The sequence below is a fragment of the Oryzias latipes genome, chromosome 15 (genome assembly GCF_053564925.1).
Source record: "Oryzias latipes strain Hd-rR chromosome 15, Olatipes_Hd-rR_3.1".
Lineage (NCBI taxonomy): Eukaryota > Metazoa > Chordata > Actinopteri > Beloniformes > Adrianichthyidae > Oryzias > Oryzias latipes.
The window spans coordinates 22,095,524-22,116,304 of NC_136251.1; the positions used below are offsets into that span (position 1 = coordinate 22,095,524).

Below are 20,781 nucleotides of genomic sequence, written 5' to 3' on the forward strand. Positions count from 1 at the left end.
TTTTAAAAATGTTTACATATGGGACCATCAACACACTTAGTTCAAATGTCAGACTGCTATTTCAATGCCATGTTATTTATAAATTTAAAGCTCTTTGCTATGGCACACTTTTCTGCAGATAAAAAAGAGCCTTTAGCTATTCCATTCATATCACATTTGTTTTTTTTATGTCAGTGTGTCTGGTGTGAATAAACATCAAACTCCAAGGACCCAACTAAACCTCCTGTTCATCAAACGTCATTGGATTTAGTTATGTTAAACTTCAGTTGTCATTGAGCAATGCTGCGGAAATGTCTTGTGGTGAACTTTAACTGTGAGATAAGAAAAATATGAAACACGAGTGGCACTGGCTTCACTTTAAAGAAAGATCTTCAGTGTGTCAAAACTTGTATTAACTTAAAGAGAAATGGTTTATTAAAAGGCTCAAAGTCAGCTCTGTAAAGAAGAAGCCAAATGCTCAGGCTTTTATCTAATAACTAAACCTGATTGGATGCAGAGAAGAACATCTGAGAAATGTGAGAGGCTCAGGAAGGAATTAATAGCTGACCCAAAAATGGCTTAAGGATGTATAATGTTTAGTGGCCAGTCCTGCATTTGATGAAAGATCTGGCACTCTCATTATCTCACATGGCCTGGAGATTCTATAAACCCACAGCAGCTGCTGCATGCCACGGTTAATGCCGACTTCACAAAGCAAAAATTACACGCAAAAAACATTAACTTACACAAATAGCAATTACCCTTCCCTCAGTTGTCCTTACAAGGAGTATTAAAAAAAATCTCTTGTTCCCTGGGGTGTGTAATATCACACTGCCAAATGAGTTGCTAATGTTCGTGTCCGGGCACAACCACATTTGAAGGTATAACAGCTTTCTCCTCGTGGCTATAAAGGCTGACACACAATAAGAGAACCATCCCACATTTGTGAGAAGATTAAAATAGCTATAGACTTATAAAACCGATGAATCAGCTAATGAGGGAAGGTGAATCACAACATGAATCAACTCCAGATAACCACCACACAAAAAAATCTCTTTAACAATATTCTGAATTTTGGAGCAAAACACTCTTTCCCATTGCTATGGTAGTTGTTTTGCCTGACTTGATTATTAAACTACTTAAATTATAATTATTTAAATGTGTCTTATGTAAACACAAATAGTTTACCAACAATTTTTTAATTTTATTAAAAATATGTATTGATCAAATTTCATAAGAAGAAACAAGCTACTTAATCCCATGTGTGAAAAAACTTCCTTTGTGTTTTTTTATAAAAAAATGTTGTTTTCTCCATGAAGCAATTCATCAAAAAAAGAAAATTCTGTTCATTAACATATTTTTACAGGGCAATAGACATGACATTCAAATAAATAAATAAAAACTGTTCCTTCAAACTAACAATTTGTGCACACAAATTCGAATTTTTTTATTGCGTTCACACAAATTTGCATCTCGTGACCAAAATTTTGCTTTTTATTAACATTTTGTAGGCAAAAGTTACTGTTTTGTGAACACAAATAATTCAAATTACTGTACTAGCCAAATTTGTTGGCTTAGAAATTGTGTGTGCACAAATTAGCAGGCTATTATGTAGGCCTATGAATTAATTAGAATTTTGTGCCAACAAATAAGTATACTGTGGACACAGAATGCTTATAAATTACAAATTAATTGCCCAAAAAAATGCTAAATTGTGTGCACACAAAAAAATTTAAGGCCACATATTATTTTGTTTCTCTTTTTTTCATATTTTTTTTATATATATGTACATTTAAATATGATGTTTAAGTAAAATTATTCCATCTTAAAGCCAACAAGTTAAATGTGCGACTGCGTTTGAGGAATAACTTCATATCCCAGAATCCTCTTCGGCTAAACGTAATCAGTTTCTGTCCAATCATTGATCTTCAGGACTTAGAACCGCAAAAATACGGAAAAACAAGATCAACTGTGGTGTCATCGCCTCAGCTTAATTTTTCCACATGGAAATGTCTTTGATAAAAATTCAATATGGTTTATAATACTTTGTTATAGTGCCTCTAATTTTTTTCGTTCTTATTTCAGCCGAGTCAGATATATTGAGCGTTTTCTCAACTTTAAGCTAGGCTATTCTCGCAGCTAAACAGACTTTTCATGCTAAATCTGACGGATGGAAGTCACTCCAAAACACGAGTATTCATCACCCTGCTGCCCAGAAGAGTCGACCCCCTCGGGATACAGAGAAGAGAAAGTAGGTGACTGAATGGGATGTGTGGTGCACTACATACGACGTAGTGTTAGGTCCACCATGAAAGAAAAAGTCTAAAGAGACGCCGAGGGGAAAATTTTACGGCAATAAAGTTATGCAATTATGAGTAAAAAAAATAGCTCTTAAGTTGTAAATTTATGCTTCAAAAAGTCTACATCTTATAAGTAAAAAGTCACGCGTGTTGAAATTAAAATGTTACATTTTAGATTTTTTAAATCATGTCATAGCGAATTAATCGATTTTTTTTTGTAAATGTACAACTTTATTTTCGAAAAAGTACGACTTTTTCATGTAAATGTATAATTTTTTTAAATCATAATTTTACATATTTTTTAGTTATATAATGTAGATTTTTTTTTTCTAATATTTGTATGACTTTATTCTTGTAAAATGTTAACTTTTTTCTCTTTTTATGCTGGCCTTAATACTCCATCTGTGATTTTTTTTTCTTTTCCCCTCGTATCATCCTAGTGTTTTTCAAAGCTCAGCACTTCGCTGAGGGAAAGATTGAAAAGATCCAGACGCTCCTTTGTTTCTCCTGTCTCTGTGGCCAAACGCCTTTGTGTGGACGATGCAGAGGATGAAGGGCCACACATGTCAGCAGACTCCAAGGAGGCTGTCAGGCAGCCTGCAGAAATCCCACTCAATGACAACAAAAGGGAAGCCCAGTCAGGCAGTGAGCAGACGCCTGAAGCTTTTTTACAGCACCTCAGGAAAGAAGTCAAAGAAAAAACAGAGACTCTACGTCGACTCAAGATGGTAAAGATGTACAGAAGCAAGGTACCAGCCATTTTTCAAACATCTTCAGGGGATCACCGTTTTGCTTTGCCGTAACACTTTTCTGGTCTTTCCCCCTAGAATGATTTAACCCAGCTTCAAACTTTGATCGACAAGTGGAGGCGTTGCTCCCAGAACGCGCTGTATGAACTCCAGTCAGATGTCACTGTGGACGGACGAAGGGCGAATCTGTCTGAGCTTATAGACCTCTTTGGTTTGGACGATCACTTTCTGCACTTTGACCGCCCGGAGGAGGACTTCACTACTTAACATGTTTTTTTTTTTGTTTCTGTTTTTTTTTATTTTACGACTTAAGTACCAGCAGATTAAGTGGTTCTTAATCACTTTATTTGTTGCAGGTTCTTCACAGCAAAAGCACATTTAATGTACAGAGAACTTTTTGCTCAGTTAAGAAACAAAAAAAAATGTTTCACTCAGCTGTATTTCAGCTGATAGACTGAAGTGAAGTTCTTCTTCGTTAGACGTTCAACTTCCGCTAAAAGGACTGTCAGTTCCTCAGCCTGAGCTTTGACTAGAGCCTTCAAGTTGCTTTTCACAGCAAGCTCCAGGTGCCGCTCTTTGGCTTTTGCTTGCTCTTGTTCAGGGCCTAAACAACCAAAATAAAAGCAGATAAATATTTATGCTTGTCTGGGATGACGGAATCGGCGTTTGGCGAATGTTTGTCGATCAGAAACCAACCTGCAGCTTCAGAGACGTGTCTCAGCTGCGCCACGTCCACCCGTATGTCAGGAAGCTGCAGCTCCAGAGTAGAAGTCTTTTTGCTTTTCACGTCAGCTTGTTTATAAAGCTGCTCGATTTCCTTCACACACTGCTGGATGCACTGTTGATGAGCCTGAAAAAGTAAACAGAGTTGTTCATAAAAAAAGCATAAAAAGGCTGGTTTATCGTTGCTTTGTCACTTTTCATGTCACCTCCGTCATGAAAGCAAGGTTTTTCTCCAACATGGACGCTTTCTGTGAAATGCGAGTGCCTTGTTCTGACTCGCTGTAACGCTGGAAATAAAAAAAGAGAAACGCATTAATTAAAAACAGTGTTTCATACATTTTTGCTTCTCCCTTCTTCTCAAATGTTCAATAAAGGCTTTTGAAACACATGCAGCAAAGCTATTTGTCATGCAATGTAAAACCTCACTCTGCCTAGATCTATCTACATTCAAAATTTCTCTCATGGGGTTCAAACAATGTCAGGAAGGCGAACGCTGCACAGCTGCTGAGCTACCTGTACCTGCTGCCAAAGAAAACTGGCAATGCAGCCTGGAAACTTACCATTTTACCCTCTGGGTTGTTAAAAAATAAAGCCAAAAATTAGTTAGTTGGTCTGTTTTTGTGTTTGTCCTCAAACTTTCAAAACTATTTTTAACTTTTAGACTGTGTCCAAAAGCTACATATCGTCAAATAAATTGTCTTATATTTGATTAAACAAACCAATCTGTCAGATTTTGAAAAAATGATATAAAAGAAAGTGACATGCCTACTGAAAGAGGTTTAAGTTCAGCAAATGAAGGGGGAAAAAACCCTGAGTCAATTAAAAAGGGTGTGAGTCTCCTATAAAAGATCATTCATCTGCACTGGGAGATGGGAACAATTTTCTGTTTGCAAAACACCCATGGCAGCCAAAACCAAAATACCTGCTTTTATTATCAGAGACAGAAGTTTGGCCTGACTTCCTAGCAAGATTTACGTTTCACAGATTTCGTCTCATTTAAACCTCATGGTTTCAAAAACCTCTAACTCGTGACTGTTCTTCTCAGAAGCCCTCACTCTGCTTGGTTTAAAAACAACGAGATGGAGAAAGATGGTAATTTGGAGTTGCGATTACAGTCATGTCCTGTTGTTCTTCGGAGAGTCGCAGCATCTTGACATCTCTGCACTTGTCGCTGACGTCCTCCATCTTCTTTTTCACCACCTTGTGCTCCCAATCCAGCTGTATGATCCTCTTGCGGACTCCCTTCCACTGTTCCATTACTGCTATCTTCTGCTCTGCAAGAGTCTGACAGAAAAGAAATCAATAAATTGTGACCATGTGCATCATAAAATTGTTGCTCAGTTGTGAGTCATGTATATTGATGGTTGTAAAGTGAGTGTGTGTTGGTGCTGACCCTGATGATTCTTCTGAGGTTTTCCGGCTTGTTCTTGTGGTACAGAAGTAAGTGAGTGTCTGCAGGGTCAGAGGTCAGCTCTGTGATGGGAGGCTCCACTTGTCCCTGCTTGAGGATGATCTGGACTGTGGTGTCCATCAGGTGACAGTTCCTGTTCCTACGCAGGCTGCAATGAATCAGACGGAAAACTCGGAATTAAAACAGTCAGACAAATACAGCTCTCGTACAAGACGTCGAGCTATTAAACCTTTGCGCTGTTTTTGATTAGAAGCGCTCATTATCAGTAGGATAAGCAATAGAAACCATACTTCTCGATCGCTTCAGAGAGGCTGTTTATTTCCTCCTGGAAAGCGTTGTCCTCATCTCTCCTCTTTTGCAGAAAAGCCTGCATCTCAGCAAGAATTAAAGCCTGTGTTTTAACCTGAGAAAGACACGAAGAGCATAACTACACACAAAACAGAATTCTCAATCAGAAGCCCCAAGCAGGGATTAACAGGTCCGAGGAAAAATTCAACAAACGAATAACTTTACATTTGAGTGACAAAATCAGCACAATATAATTGGTAGCACATGCAGGAATAAAAATGTCTGAACAGGCTATATTACGTTTTACAGAACTTAAACAGATTCAAACAGTGATGCTCAATAATAAATAAAGCCTTAAACACTGGCTTTTCTGTTAGTCTTATAATTTCAACTTCAAAAAGAAACCTGTAGTATTGATAGAAATGATCAATTTTTTTCAGGAAACACAAAATGTTTAATTAATACATTAGATCAAAATAGTTTGTTCTGTTTTTATCACATTCCTTAGCAAAAAGTAGTCTGTTTAAGTGTACTACAAGTATACTTAGTCTGTTCTGGAATTGAGCCAGTATACTTGAAGTTTACTTCTTATATACTATCTATATACTGTCCACTTAACCATTGTGCTATCCTAGGCACTTTAACATTGGGAGTTGGGTCATCTAGACCCACTAGACAGTGCTCTGAACCTTTTTTCTTCAATGATTTGTGATCTTCACTGGTGTCCATGGATTACATGAAATCTTTCCACCTTTATCCACCTTTGTCATGGTAGGGAGAACATGTCAATGTAGGGGGGGGGGGGGGGAGTGTCATCTAAGATAGCACAAGGGTTAAAATGTTCAAACTGAGTTTGAAGAAGTCTTCAGTTATCATACTTCTTAAACCCGTTCATAGTGTATTTGCTATAGTTTGCTCAAGTATACTTGAGTATACTACAAAATTAAACTTCAAGTGTACTAGTTTTTGCTTAGGGGTGTGCCATTGACTTTTTGGCCAGATCATGTTTGAAAACGTGATCCTGATCCCAATTTGTCTTTATCTGATTAAATCAAATAAAAAGAATAGCTTCCATGTTTAAAACTTTAAAGTTTTGATCTATTGTAACTGGGAACCACTCTTCCCAGTGGTCTTTAAATTCTGATTTAGCTGTTTTTAGGCAAAACCTGTGTCGTTTTCTAGGACATAGTTTCTGTAGACCGGCAGTAGTTCATCAGAAATTCACCTTTGATTTGTGGAAGGGACTGTTGGCGGGAAGTGAGCCTTCCCTCATTTCCCATCATCCCTTTATTTACATTCTCTCCCACTAGCTTACACCTCTTACAACCCAAACAAAAATCAGCAGTATTGAAGTTATCCTGCTGTACAGTTTTGAGCTAGATGCCAGCTTGGATGAGGAAATCTAAGACCTACATAAGAGCTCATGGCTTGCTGTTGTAGCTTTTACGTCACAACTACAAAAGTATTCCAATTACATTTTTTCGTCCGCTTCTGATTCACAACAATATTTACTAATAAATGCTCAGTATTGCAACTTTGAGCTTTATGTATTTCCTCCATCATGAGAAAAATGCCACAAAAGCATATTAAAAACACCAAAAACACAATTGTCATCTGAGTGGGTCTTTGTGTATACTTGAGTAAACCTATAGCAAGTACACTATAGACCATGTAAGTATAGTTTAGGATGTAAATGAATAGTTTTCATAATAAATTTGAATATTTTAAGTTTACAATATAGATATTATGTAAAAAGTAATCTTTAAGTATTCTACCTCACTTTTAGCATAAACTACTTGTAGTAATAGACTACTTTTTGCTAAGGGATTACCCGTGTGTTGTATATGAATCCAACAGGCCCCAATAAGACAGTTTCTTGCCACTTAATCACTAGTTTCTCTGCCAGTGTTTCTGTTTCTCTCTAATCTCTGAATTACCTTTTGCTCACTCTCTACTTTGCTTCTGCGAACAAGACAAAATCTTTGCCACACAGACGGGTTTAAGCCAAATGGCATTTTTTCTGGCTCATCAAGTTCATCCATGGCTTTGAGCATTTGGTTGAGGACATCGGGGGTTTGGCTCGGAGTCTTTACTCTTTGGCCCCTAAAGTGAAAGAACGAAAAGAATAGCGGCGGATGTTTTCACGTTAAGCTGCAGTCGTTGATAAAGAGAAGAAAGGGCATACCTGGGCCTACGTTTGAACAGTTTGTAGAGCTGATCGACCAGGTTGTTTGGAACATTGCAAAAGTTCTTTCTAAAATCTTTGTCGAGGTCCTTATGAGACACAAATCATATGAAATTAATTGCATGTCACTTACAATTGAAGTTTTCAGTATTTTCCCAGCTGGCTTACTTTGTCCTCCGTCACAAGGCTGTCATACATCTCCTGAAACCGCTGCACTTCATCCTGGTGTGTTTTCACCTCCTCCCCAGTTTCAACCTGTCAAGATAAATGCATGCCAATCACATGACAGCAGTGCTGCAAATGGGAAACTGTCAGTTTTGGAGACCACAAATAGTTGTGCAGCACAAGCTGTGCTCTCGCATCTGCATGCCTGAACAATAAGAAGATGCTGTTTCAGAGTTCACACAAACACTGCTGCCATGTCTCACAAACAGATTCCAGGGCTGGCAGTCACAGATTCCTGCACCCATTTTTCTGACCTTGTGAGCCAGCATCTCCTCTCGTTTACTCATGAGCTCCAGCTCTCGATTCCTCATTGCTTCGTCCTCTAGCACTGAATCAACAAGGTAGGCCATCTTGAGTTCCTCCTGTTAAACACAGCACAAAAAAACAAGTACCAGTAAATAAATCAAAGAGTAAAAATAGTATTTTAAAGTAGAAAGGTGTCCTCATTTACCTGCTTTATAGCTATTGTGCATTTGACCCTCTTCTTCAACAGCTCACACAGAGCTTGATCAAAGCCTTCTGTTCCCTCTTTAGTGGATTTCATCAGTTTTCTTACTTCACTCTCCAAAGACTGTATTTGATATTAAAAATTTCACAGACAAAGTGACTGTCAGGTGTGAGTTAAACAAGCAAAAACTGTGCAAACTGACCAAACTGCAAGTTCTTACATTTCTGTACTTCTCTTTCTTCTGGCTAAGGTCTTTCACGTTTTTCTCATATTCTTCATAGGCCTTTTTCTCCTCCTCACTCAGCTGAGTGTCAGCTTTGGTCAAAACAAACTCAGGAGGGGGGATTTCCTGTGGAGTTAACACGATAGAAGTTACGCGCCCTCACGCTGATTGGGCTGATTCATCTTCATTTACTTATTTTTACCAAAATAAAAGCACGAGGAGAAGTATTGTATGAGTTATACAAACATAGACAAAACTGAAGTGAATTAATGAGTAAATAGTTAATAAGATCTTTAAAAATCCACATTTAACAGTTATTGTTTGAAGACAATCTTAATAATAAACATATTTACATTTAAAATAAAAGAAAATCACAATCAAAAAGCAGTGCACTTTTTCAAAACTTGGATAAAATGGTTGATGATTCACTGTTTGATCGTTTAGTTTTTTTTGGTGAGAAAATTACTTTTCAACAAATATATAGAAAAGAAACTATTGAACTATTGAACAATAACTGAAGATTAAAACTGTTCTCGCTTTTTTTAGGTAAAAAAATATGGAAAATGTACGCTTTTGACAAACTCTACTTCAATATTGATCAACAATATATATATTATGAAGGATTTAGTGATAACTTTATTATATATTTAAATGATTTTTATTTTCAAAGCCTATACTTAGCTAAAATAATAAATAAATAAAAAAACAGCAGTGATTATGGATAAAAAAAACTGTCTGTGCTGAATTTTGAATAAAAATGTTAGCTGTGGGGACCATACAGTACATACTGAAGTACATTTTGATGGAACAGATTTAATATATTACCCTTAGCTGTCCGGGGCCTTTTTGAGCATTTTTTACTAATTTACAATTTGTTTTAATATTTTTTAAAAACTCTTGGCTTTTATCCATATTTTAATCAAAACCCCAGCTTCTTCTTTTTTCCCCACTATATTACACAATAACTCCTCAATGAACCTGAAACTGTCCAAAAAATCTGGAAATCTTTACTGCATAAATTTAAAAAATCAAACACGTAGAAACAACATAAAGATGTATGAATCCCAAAACAAAGACAAGGTCAAAACTATATAAAAAAATATCTTAAAAAAAACAGGTAAAGCTCGACTAAACTTCAGACATCCGAGGGTTTATTCCAAGGGATTTCACAGTTATGTGTCGTAACTAAGTTTTTTATAAAGCAAAAAATATCAAAGCTGAAAACATTTTTGAACCTTTAACGTTAAATTTTGAGTAAAATTATAGGGTTAAATTACTTTACCATCTTTAAGATGTCCAGTTTTTTTACTTCAAAAACTCCTATGATTTCATCAATTGCTCGTTTCCTGCCATTATCAACCTGCAACGAAAAGACACAACGTCATTCAATTGAAATGAGAAAAACATTTGTAATCCACTCAATGCCAGAAATCAGATAGTTTTATGTTGCGTAACCCTTGTGCTATCCTAGGCCCTTTAACATTGGGAGTTGGGTCATCTAGACCTACTAGACATTGCTCTGAAACTTTTTTCTTCAATGATTTGTGATCTTCACTGGTGTCCATGGATTACATGAAATCTTTCCACCTTTATCCACCTTTGTCATGGTAGGGAGAACACGTCAATGTAAGAGGGGGGTCATCTAAGATAGCACAAGGGTTAAAGTCCTACTTCAAAAAACCTGTGTTGTTTTTTAGGACATGTTTTCTGCAGAACAGCAGTAGTTCATTAGAAATTTGCCTCTGATTTGTGGGCGGGGCCCATTGGTGCAGTGCAAGCCTTCCTACACTTCCAATCATCACTTTGTTTACACTCTCTCCTCTTACCTTACAGCCCCTCACACCTCAACGCCGGTACAACAAAAATGGCGAGCAATATTGAAACTATCCAGCCGTACAGTTTTGAGCCAGCCTTGTGGCTTGCCATGGTAGATTCTACGTCACAACTACAAGCTTTTTCAAACAGTTTTTTTTTCTGCTCTTCATTCATGATGATTTGAAAAAAGAAATACTCAGAAATGCATTTTTTAAGGTTAATTTTCTTTTTAAATGTCTTATATTGTGAGGAAAAATGCTGTTGTTGTTCAAAACACCAAAAAGTCCTCTATGTCTTATTACTAAAATTAAAAAATTTTTTAATCTGAATGCAATTTTTTTTGTAAATATTGCAAATTAAGGTGTGAGGAAAACTTTCACAATAGCAACGCACTTGTTCTTCCAATTGATTCCCTTCCCCCAGGGTCTTCCTCTCCTCTTCCTCTTCTTTCTTCTTTGGGGTGAAGAACATCTCTGCCTTTATCTAAAATGGAACAAAGGCCATATCCTGGGATGATAATAACACGCTAGCTCTCATTTCAGAACGCAAACAAACAAACCAAACGTCCACAGTCACATTTTGTTTTGTTGGTTGAACTTAATGTGAACTCTTGCCACTGATTGCATGTTTCACCAGGACAGCGACCTCAGAGTCATCCACGGTGAGCACGTTTTCTGGCTGCTCGGCGTCGGTCAGGCATGGCTCCCATAGCTCCTGGTTCCTGTCCAGCTTCAGCATGATCTCCCTGATGCATGCGTTGTTGTCTCTGACGCGTTGAAGCTCCAGCAACTTTTGTCTCTGCAGGGCTGCAAATTCAGCGTTGAAGGCAGCCTTGATGCCATAAATCACATCCTATAATTCCAGACGATTGAAAGAAATGAGATGATTTTGACAAATAATTCTGAGTCTGCACAGTCACTGTCTGAAGAAGAACGGAAAATGTATTCATCGTAAAACAGGTTTCTACCTGCAACAGAATGATCTGGCTGATTCTCTGCTCTGTGCTCTGCAGGCTGAACTGATCATAGAGGTGAGGGTTGGAAAATCCCAGCTGAGCCGAGAAGCTTCCCGTCAGAGCACAACTCTGGGCCTCCTGCTTTTCATCCTCCCGCTCTGCCAAACTGATAATCTGAGCAGATTAGGAAAAGGTACGGCAAACCAAAGCATTAAAACTGCTCAGATTCAAGACACTTCGTTTCATTCAAAAAAATTTGCAGCAAAGAGAATTTTTGCAGCAACATATTTTAAACCACAAAGCTGTAAATCTGAGGAAGTTTTAACGCCAATGTGCTGGCTTGAGTTCAGACATTTTTTAAAAGTTACAGCTGTGAAAAGGTCAAAATGAACCTCTGTGGTTCAGAATATAAAATTATTCTTTTGCAGAAGATTTATTAAAGCTTGAATGGATTTCCTATTTGTATATAAACAACCAAACCATGAAAAAACAAGCATTTTTCCATTCTCAGCTTTGAAAGAAACAACTTTGCTACATTTCTGCTACATATTTAAAACACCAAATGTTTGGTTTTGTTGGTTCTAATTCATCGCAGGGGTTTTGTGGGTAATCAGAATACAATGCAGAGACTTTACTAACAGTGCTGGCAGCCTTTTCAACCTTCCTTATGCTCTGAACTCTGCGGAGGTCCTCACACTCTTCAGCTGTTCGCTCCCTGAGAGGGAAGTTCTGCACTGCCAGCTCAGAATAAAAGGCCTGCAGTGGAAAGACTTGAGTCATTCAGAGCAGCAGAACAAAACCTGTTTTTTTATTTATTTAAAATGTATTTTTAAATGCTTGTTTTGTTTTTTTTCTGACCTTGATGGCTGTGCGTCTGATCATCAAAGAATCCCAGCATTCCCTCTTTAGGACATCACACAGGTAAGATTTCTCCACAATGTCCTGTTCAATTCTGGCTCTCACCTGGACATTTGGAGGATATTTTAAATCATTTTAAGGAATCCTTTAGACTTTTTTCTATTTTTACATTTTTTTTATTGATGTTTTGCTGTTATTGTATTTAGTTTTCCTTCAGTACCAAAGCAACTTCCTGTTCCACCATGGTCTCGAGTCTCTTCTGCTCCTTCAAAGTCAAGCTAAACTCTTCCTCTGGCAAGCTCTCGTTTTCATCAATCAACTTCTGCATCTAAAAAGATACAAATATCCTCTGAGTGTTTTGTGTAACACAATATTGTAAGCAAATACAACTTTTTTTAAATTTAATTTAAAGTTGTTTAATAAAAATTATATTTTAAGGCAAACATGGCAACAGGCAAAAGTCAAAGATTGTTATAGTGTGTGTGAATGAAAAATCCTGTGACATAAAGTTATGTTTTAAAGCAAATATAAAAAGGAATGAACGAGGGACACTTACAGCCTCAGTTAACTGTTTGACAGTTTCCTTCAGCTTTTTCTTTTCAAGAAAATACTGAGTATTCTCCTCTTGTACAACCTGTTTTAAAAAGATACAAGGAAAATCAAAATTTATCTGAATTATAAAGGAAAAATGTGAACAATAGCACACAGAAACTATAAATATTCTAACAGATCCATGGCATCCCAAAAGCGGAATGGGAAATGTTTTATTTGCGATTGTGGTCTTGTTGAAAACCTGCCACACCTTCAGCTTCCGTTCATTTGCAGCATGAGGTTTTTCTTGACAAAGAACAAGCACGTTTTTACTGATTCCTATCTGCTTTCTTGGCAATGTGAGACATGCTAATCGGCAGCTTTTTTTCACTGAGGCGATAAATCAGAGCGTTCACTGTGCAACGCTACGCCAAAAACAAGGCAGGTAAATTTATACAAAGGTGTCACAGACAGGTGGATAAATATTTTTATAGGAATCTGATCATGGCACAATCAATGGAAATAAAAAGTAGTAGTAGTCGTTTTCCATTAAAACATGTTTTAGAATTTGTAACTGACTTCTTTTTGCCTGTTTTCCAACCAGGTGGGGGGTGAAGACGAAGATTTCTGACAGCTTTCACCTTCGTCCCTTTTACTCACATCTAGAGACGTTTCACCTCTGACCTGTAAAATCAAACCAGCATAAAAAAGAAATGCCTGTTTGTCATACTGTAACATACATGACAAAACCAACAACTTTATAAAAACACAAAGACATTATAAAGTTATAAAACGAAAAATGAAAAAAAAAAAAAAACTTCCTAAATACATAAATAACTATTGTCCGGTATAGAAGATAAACATTTAGTTAATTTTGGCCATGAAAAAAATATTCCTAAAACTATTCAAAAAAGATTTTGCTGATGGATTATTAAAAAGTTATCTTTTTTAAAGAAGAAGAAGAAAAAAAAATTAAAAAGCAATAAAATTACACTGCATGTATGCTGTCAAATATTTGTATTTAGTTTATGCATGTAAGTATTAAAGTGCATGATTTAGAGTTTACAACATATCTTGCAGTAAAGTAGAACTAAAAACAGACCAATGCAAGCACGTTAAGGAAATATTTTTATGCAACTTGTCTTCCATGTTTCAATGCTTTTCTTTTTCTTTCATCTATTTTTTTGTTTACCTTTTTTTTTTACATCAAAATAGATATAAATACTTTTTTTTTTACCTCGTAGGTTAACCATGGAGCCTCTTGATCACATGCTGTAAAGTTCAGAAGGATGGTGTTTTCAGTCCCCAACATGTTCTTTATGGACTGACGGGTGGACTGCCTGCGTCGCATGACTTCATTTTCAGTGTTTGCATCCAAACTTTTAGTTCTGTATAGAGATGGGGAACAAAAAAATTGCACAATATCTAATATATATACTTTTTTCTGACTTTCTTGAGCAATTAGTGGTAATGGAAGAAGGTTTGAGTCATGTGTCACAATTATCTTTTTGAGTTTAAAGGTTTTGTGTCTTGTGCTGACCTATGACCCCACCCTTACATTGATGTGTTATACCTACCATGACAAAAGTGGATAAAGGTGGAAAGATTTCATGTTATCCATGGACACCAGTGAAGATCACAAATCATTGAAGAAAAAAGGTTCAGCGCACTGTCTAGTAGTGGGTCTAGATGACCCAACTCCCAATGTTAAAGTGCCTATGATAGCACAAGGGTTACAGGAGATCTTGAAACTGAGAAGAATGAGTTCTGTTTTAAGGTTGTTTACCTGTAGAAATGTTTCATGTGATTTCCCAAAAATTCAAATGAAGAGACTGTCAAGAGAGATAATCAAAACTAACCAACAAATGACTGAGGAATTGTATTGGGAGAGGTGTGACTTTCATAAGATCTTTGTTTTCCTGTGGATTTTGCTCTTTTTGGCAACTTTCCACAACACAACAGTATGACTTGACTTTTGTCCTCTACAGCGGTTGGAGCTTTCTCCATGTGGAGGTGTTGCCAAAAAGAGCAAGCAACAGTTCCCTCTACTGTTCACCGGTGTGTACTGTGCAACCACGTCAGGCTCCTTTACCTGAGCTCTGTACACACCAGACAACCATCCCTGAAACCTGTGGTGAGGAGTGTGAGGCCGTCTGTGGAGAAGGACACTCTCTGGGTTCCACCAGAGTTGCATGGGTGACACTGCAGCTCAGTGACTTTCTCCTGCAGATGCACCAAAAAAAAATAAAACAAACATCCACTAATCGTGAAATTGCACAAGAAACTAAAAGAGTTTACCGTGGAATCAGTTTGTCTGACGTAAAGCAATCCATCTTGGCCCACCGAGGCCAACCATAAGCAGTCAGGAGACAAAAGCAGAGAGGCGGGGCCCAGAGGATGGCCCTCTACTTCCTGCATTGGTTTAATCCTAATCTTTTCACTGGAAAAGCTCTTTGGGTCCTAAAAATGAGGAGAATAAAGGTTAACCTTGGAATTATGTCTACCAAAATGTCACTAGCTAGAAGCAAACCTTAATGAGGTGAAATCTCTGAATGGTTTTCTTCATGTTGCAGTAAGCAAACACCTCATTGACTCCAAGAGAACAGGAGAGAAGTGGATGTGGAACTTCATACGTGAGCACTCTGAGAGCGTGAGCAGACAGACAGCCATGACGGTCCACATAATCTGAACCTGCAGGACATCGGTGATGAGAAGCAGATGAAAACCCTCTGCAGAAACAGGTCAGGGCACTTTTTCCTGTTTGTTCATATTGCGTATAGTTTTGCTTCCTTTGTTGGCTTTCAGGAGCCATTCCACGGAGAGAATAAAAAAGCAAATGAGGCGTCTGACAGACTCCATTGTATAGTTACAATTACATGAATAATAAACAATGTAAGTGTCATCCATCAGTCTACATCTGGAAAACATTTGAATCATATGGAGTGTTGTGAGATATGTCAAAGCTGTTAATTTTGCCTTAAAAATAAAACACTATAAACACAGAATGCATGCTACGTTGTGAGATTAAAGTTAGTTTACACACACCTATTTGTGTGAAGTTTGTTCTCTGCATTAGACTCATCCCCTGGAGGAGTGTGGAGCTGCAGAACCTGCACTCAAGGACCATTTGGTGGCTTAAGCCCCCAATCCAACCCCTTATTGGTGGGTGTCGAGCAGGGAGGCATTAGATCCCATTTTTTAGAGTCTCTGGTATGATCATTAACCCACGACCTTCCGGTCTCAGGGCAAATACTCTCACACTAGGCCACTGACCTGGTTAGAATCTGAGTTTAATAAAAGTAGTGGAAATAACAATATGGAGCCACTGAAAAAAGGCAAAAATATTTTTAAAAAATTAATTAAATCAGAATAAAAAAAGACTAATAAATATAATTTTATTTTGTTTTTTTTCAGGGAAAAACAAGCATCTTTTGTGACTTTTAATGTGAGAATCGTTGTTAGGAAATATTCAATCTTTGTCTAGATTTTAATAACTTCTTTTGAAAGCAATTTTTAGTCTTGAATAGAACTTTGGAAAATAAATTAATATTGGTAATCCATCTATTCATTAACGTAATCCCTGTTGAGATCACATGGTTGCTGGAGCCTATCCCAGCTACTGTTGGGCAAAGGCAGGGTACACCCTGGACATGTCGTAAATTGAACCATGTTGAATCATAATCTGTATGTAAACCAATCGGTTTCTTTTTATTATTTTAAAAAGCACTAAATAATAACTAAATAAAATAATAATTCCAGTAGCCTGGAATAGGTTTCAAGACCTTTAAGATTATTAGCTCTTAATAGATCAAACATAAAATAGTGAGCAAAATGTTAATTTACTGTGACGGTGATTTACTATAGTAGTTCCAGGTGTTTTTTATTAAAAATTGTAATATGGATAGACAATAAGCACAGATCTCTGTCAGACTACTAAATATGAGGGTGCACAATTTGTCAGAAAATTATCCCATTTGCAGAGAGCTGTGAAAGGAGCTGTCAGTCTTCACATTTATGATTTTATCCTGAAGTCAGATTGTGAATGTTTTTCTCCAAAACAGCGCAGCTAGAAAAAAAAAAGGCTTTCATTCTGTTCCACATCAGTGCACTCCAGAGGAAATTCTGACCATCTGTGCAACTTTGAATTTACACAGGAAATTCGCCCAAGGACAACGAACAAATCTACAACAGACTGAAAAGGCTGTCAGGACTTGAAATGAGCCGTGGATAAGGAAACGCCCAAATACTTTTCTGACGGGAACCATTGTTTTAAAGATGTATGGGCCAGAATTCCTTCATGACGATGTGAAAAGCTGATAAAGTTAAACAGAGAGTACCTGCTTTAAGTCACACATTTTTAGACATTTTCCTTTTTGTGCTCCCTTTGTTTTGTTACATTAGATCACGACAGTAAAAAAATAAAACCATGTGTGGGATTTTTGCCTAATCATAAGATGCAACGAAAAAATTGGATGACTTACTTCATGATTTTACAAAAGAAAACACAAGACATGCATGTGGTGTAACTTGAGCGCAGTCACACCCTAGACTTTTGTGCTGACTGGCCTTTTCTCTACTAAGTTCCTGAAGTCACAGTTAATCACTAAGGAGTGCTTTTCCTGAACTGCCCAGTCGTGTTTACCTTCTGTCAAAGTTTTCCTAACATCTTTAAACAACCAAAGAAAAAGAAAAAACATTTTAGAAATTATGAAATCAAAAGAGCATCATCAAACGTATAAACTAGCTTAAGAAAACAAAACAAAAATCGTTCAAATTAAGTCTAATTTATAAGTTAAGACAGTAACCACAGAATGACTCAGCATAACAGCCTCCTTGATAATTCAGGAGTGGAGTAACTGAATTTTTGGATCAATGATCATTCTTGTACCTGCAAGGTCCCTAGAAGGCAAGGACAATACTGTAAGCAGACTCCCACCACCACTGCCGTCGTCCTGTCCAGCACACAGAACAAGGACCTGCACTTCTTCTTTGAGACACCGAGTGGAAAGCGACAAGATGCGTCCACAGACATCTGGGGGGGGGGAATAACACATTAAATATGTTTACTGCAAATAAAAAAAAACCACACATGTAATGCAAAGATTGAAGGAGAGTGACTTTACCTGTGTAGCCTATAACTGAGAACTTTCGTGATGGCTTTGCCTCCAGAACATAAATGTGTGAATCTGAGCCGCTGGTGAAAAGGTAATGTCCTCCTTGATCAAAACTGCAACAAAAAAAAGGCATTTACGTGTTTTTAATTTCAGCAGAACTAGGGTTATGTTTTAAACACTGCTTAATCTGAATCTTTACAAAGTAAAAAGACTCTTATTCCAACAAAAAAAAGTATTTTCTGTCTTGCAAGAAACATTATCTTAACAAAGCATGTCTTACTGACTAGAATTTTTTCTTTTGAAATAAGAATTCTTGGTGAGACCATTTTTCTTACCCCATTGGCAGATGTTTTTTCTTATTTTAAAGATTTTTTAAACTGATTTCTAGGGGGTGGGTGTAACAGATAAAGGTATTAGATTTAACATAAAACTGTAAGGCTGGATACTTACACAGCATGAAGCACAGCAGTGTGGTAGAGGTGAACGTGGTGCACAACACGTGGCTTCTCATGCACGTTCAAGTCAATGAAGAGCACGTTTCCAGAAGCTGTACCCACAGCTGCATAAAGTGCAACAGGACAGCAGGCCAGACTTGTCACCTAAACATTTAGATGTTGCTTTCTTTAAGTTCTTGTGTTACTTTTCTTCAGATTGTTAGTATCTCTGCAGAATTCTTGGTGATATGACCTCAGCTTGAAGAGACAAAGACCCAAGGCAAGAGCCCTCTGAGGACCACAGCTGCAGTTCTCCAGAGTCCTTCAATGACTAGAAACAAAAACTAAATGCTCAGGAGCTTCTTATGCATTGATTAAAGAATGGAATTCAGGTCGATTTACCACACAAATGTTTCTGTCAGTGTTCAAAAACTCAGCTGCCAGGAAGTTGCCACTGAAGATATCCAAAACCTTGACAATCTTGTCTGACAGCATTGGATTGAGTTTATAGATTTCTCCCTGAGAATAATAATAAATAAAAAAGCATTCAGTTTCTTTTATTTTTGATATAATATCAACAGTAAGCACAGCTTTAATCTCCCACCGTGTTAGAAAGCAGAAGTACTGTGTCATTGTCAGGCGAAAGCTTCACAGCATCCACAGGTTTCTCTAACTCCCAGGTTTGTGTGATGCTGACCTGACCTCCGACCTCAAGGCAGTGCACCTCATTGTTCTGCAACACATTCATATTTTCATTTAGACTTGGACCTCCTGAAAAAGGTGCAGAAAAGCATACCTGTCCTGAGGTGAGGAGCCCGTTCTTAGTAAGGGTCAAACCTTGGAAACTGAACTTTGTGAGTTCAGGAACAGCATCAGCAACTGATAAAAATGAAAGAAAAAGGGTAATCAGTTTTAAAGGGGCAGGCGTGTGGCAGAGGTGGAGCAGTCGACATAGGATCTCTGCCCACCCATGTGTCGAAGTGTCCTCGGCCAAGACACTGATTCTCACATTGCTGAGTGTGTGAATGTGTTTGTGAATGGGACTATGACTGTAAAGCACTTTGGCCCTTCTTAGAAGGTAATAAAGCACTATATAAGTATACGCTGTTGACCATTTTAACAGCTAAACGAAAATAACCACATTCCAGCGCTCCTTACCTTTGGGGTTGTAAAGGATAGAGACAGAGAGGTTTTCCGGGTCAACTTGGAGCAGAAAGCCCTCGACACAGCCCACATAGATGTCTGATGTGGGTGTCCAACATACGGCGGAGGGCGTTACCGTGGAGCTGGTTAGCGGTGTTGTCTGTGTAAACACACAGTGAAAGGCAACAGTTACCAGGCAGTTGTTTATGAGGAACAGTTTGCAAAAAATGTTTATCGTCATTATGTGGTTGTAGTTGCACATTGACACCTCAGTAATTGGGGGTGGGTCTCTCCCAAACCCCTGTTGGCAGGTGACAGTATAAGAAGTGTATGAAGGTCTTTCAGCAAAGGAACCATCAGTTTGGGGAAGCTTCACCACCCTGCAACACAACAAATAAAATATAAACATATAAAAACTGTAAATGAAGTAATCAAACTCACAAATTAAAATGCTTACCTTGGTTTTAGAGCAGTAATGCAGTCACTCTTCTCAATGTGCCAGACGATAACTGATGTCGGGCCTAAAGTGCAAAGCTGAAGCCAATTCCAGGGATTGAACGCCAAAGAAATAATGTCCCGTCCAGCTCCTGCATGTTTACAAATGGGTTCAGCCTTTTCCCAGTTCCTGCATGGCAGACGTTAATCACAGTGAATTTCTCAGGGACAATAAATGGCATTTATGATGCCACTTTTCTCACCAAACTGTCAGGGTGTAGTCTGGTAAAGAGGAGTAACAGCCCAAAAAAGGCCCACTATCGCTTAATGTGAGGGATGTGTACTCCAGTCTGGCCGTACCTGCATTAAAACCAAAAGAATGAAAGAAGGGAGTGCAAGAAAAATTATAAATGTATTTCCAATTGTCTCAACTACCCACCTTTTAATTCATTCTTTAATTTAAGTTCAGGAAAACTGTACACAAATATGGATGGGGATAGTTTTTGTTCAGCGAAAGCAAAAATGCTGCTGCTGCCATCAGCTGTCAGAGCTGAAACACCTCTGCCTGGACTCTGCAATAAACATCGCTTTTTTGTTTTTAAGTTCAGGAAGCTAATATGGTTTCCACACGTAAAACATATCGTTTCATAATTTATGAACTCGATTTTTTTGTTTGTAAAGCCTTGAATCCACCTGAAAAATAGGAAAATACAGGAAGAAGAAGTGAGGACATTTGAGAGGAAACTTTCAAAAAAGCTGCAAAGGTTCAAATATTTGAGGATAAATGCAAACTTACCTGACATCTAAGCTCTCAATTTCGTCCATTTTGAGGTACGAGTGAAAGAAATTCAAACACTTCAATGTGTTTTCCGAGTAAGGTCACTGAGAAACGGGCGAATCATTTCGTATCCATAGCAACCACAACCTTTCGGAGATCCAACCCTTTTTTCGTGATTGGCTACAAG

General features: G+C 37.7%; 2 protein-coding genes across 3 annotated transcripts; one reads left to right on the forward strand and one right to left on the reverse strand.

Annotated features, from left to right (window-relative positions):
- Positions 1-1,874: 1,874 nt before the first annotated feature.
- Positions 1,875-4,139, forward strand: sfr1 (SWI5-dependent homologous recombination repair protein 1). Its single transcript, XM_004077346.5, has 3 exons — positions 1,875-2,230; positions 2,720-3,028; positions 3,107-4,139. Exons 1-3 carry the CDS (start codon positions 2,150-2,152, stop codon positions 3,293-3,295), a joined length of 579 nt encoding a protein of 192 aa, XP_004077394.1. The 5' UTR covers positions 1,875-2,149; the 3' UTR covers positions 3,296-4,139.
- cfap43 (cilia and flagella associated protein 43) lies at positions 3,352-20,751 on the reverse strand. Of its 2 annotated transcripts, XM_020709510.2 has the most exons (38): positions 20,613-20,751; positions 20,256-20,509; positions 20,080-20,176; positions 19,839-20,006; positions 19,650-19,761; positions 19,397-19,541; positions 19,035-19,117; positions 18,843-18,971; positions 18,641-18,757; positions 18,492-18,569; positions 18,255-18,403; positions 17,814-17,917; positions 17,579-17,722; positions 15,221-15,381; positions 14,989-15,150; positions 14,783-14,913; positions 13,928-14,078; positions 13,270-13,374; positions 12,716-12,793; positions 12,380-12,487; positions 12,160-12,264; positions 11,941-12,057; positions 11,314-11,475; positions 10,992-11,198; positions 10,740-10,829; positions 9,814-9,891; positions 8,529-8,657; positions 8,312-8,431; positions 8,115-8,222; positions 7,804-7,890; positions 7,636-7,724; positions 7,388-7,553; positions 5,453-5,565; positions 5,145-5,310; positions 4,865-5,035; positions 3,958-4,038; positions 3,725-3,878; positions 3,352-3,632 (listed from the first exon to the last, which is right to left on the reverse strand). In XM_020709510.2, exons 1-38 carry the CDS (start codon positions 20,639-20,641, stop codon positions 3,460-3,462), a joined length of 4,821 nt encoding a protein of 1,606 aa, XP_020565169.1. In that variant the 5' UTR covers positions 20,642-20,751; the 3' UTR covers positions 3,352-3,459. The 2 variants fall into 2 exon arrangements, with proteins under 2 accessions (XP_020565169.1, XP_078787952.1); XM_078931826.1 differs by lacking the exon at positions 20,256-20,509 and having other exon boundaries at positions 20,613-20,737.
- Between the last annotated feature and the right edge of the window lie 30 nt (positions 20,752-20,781).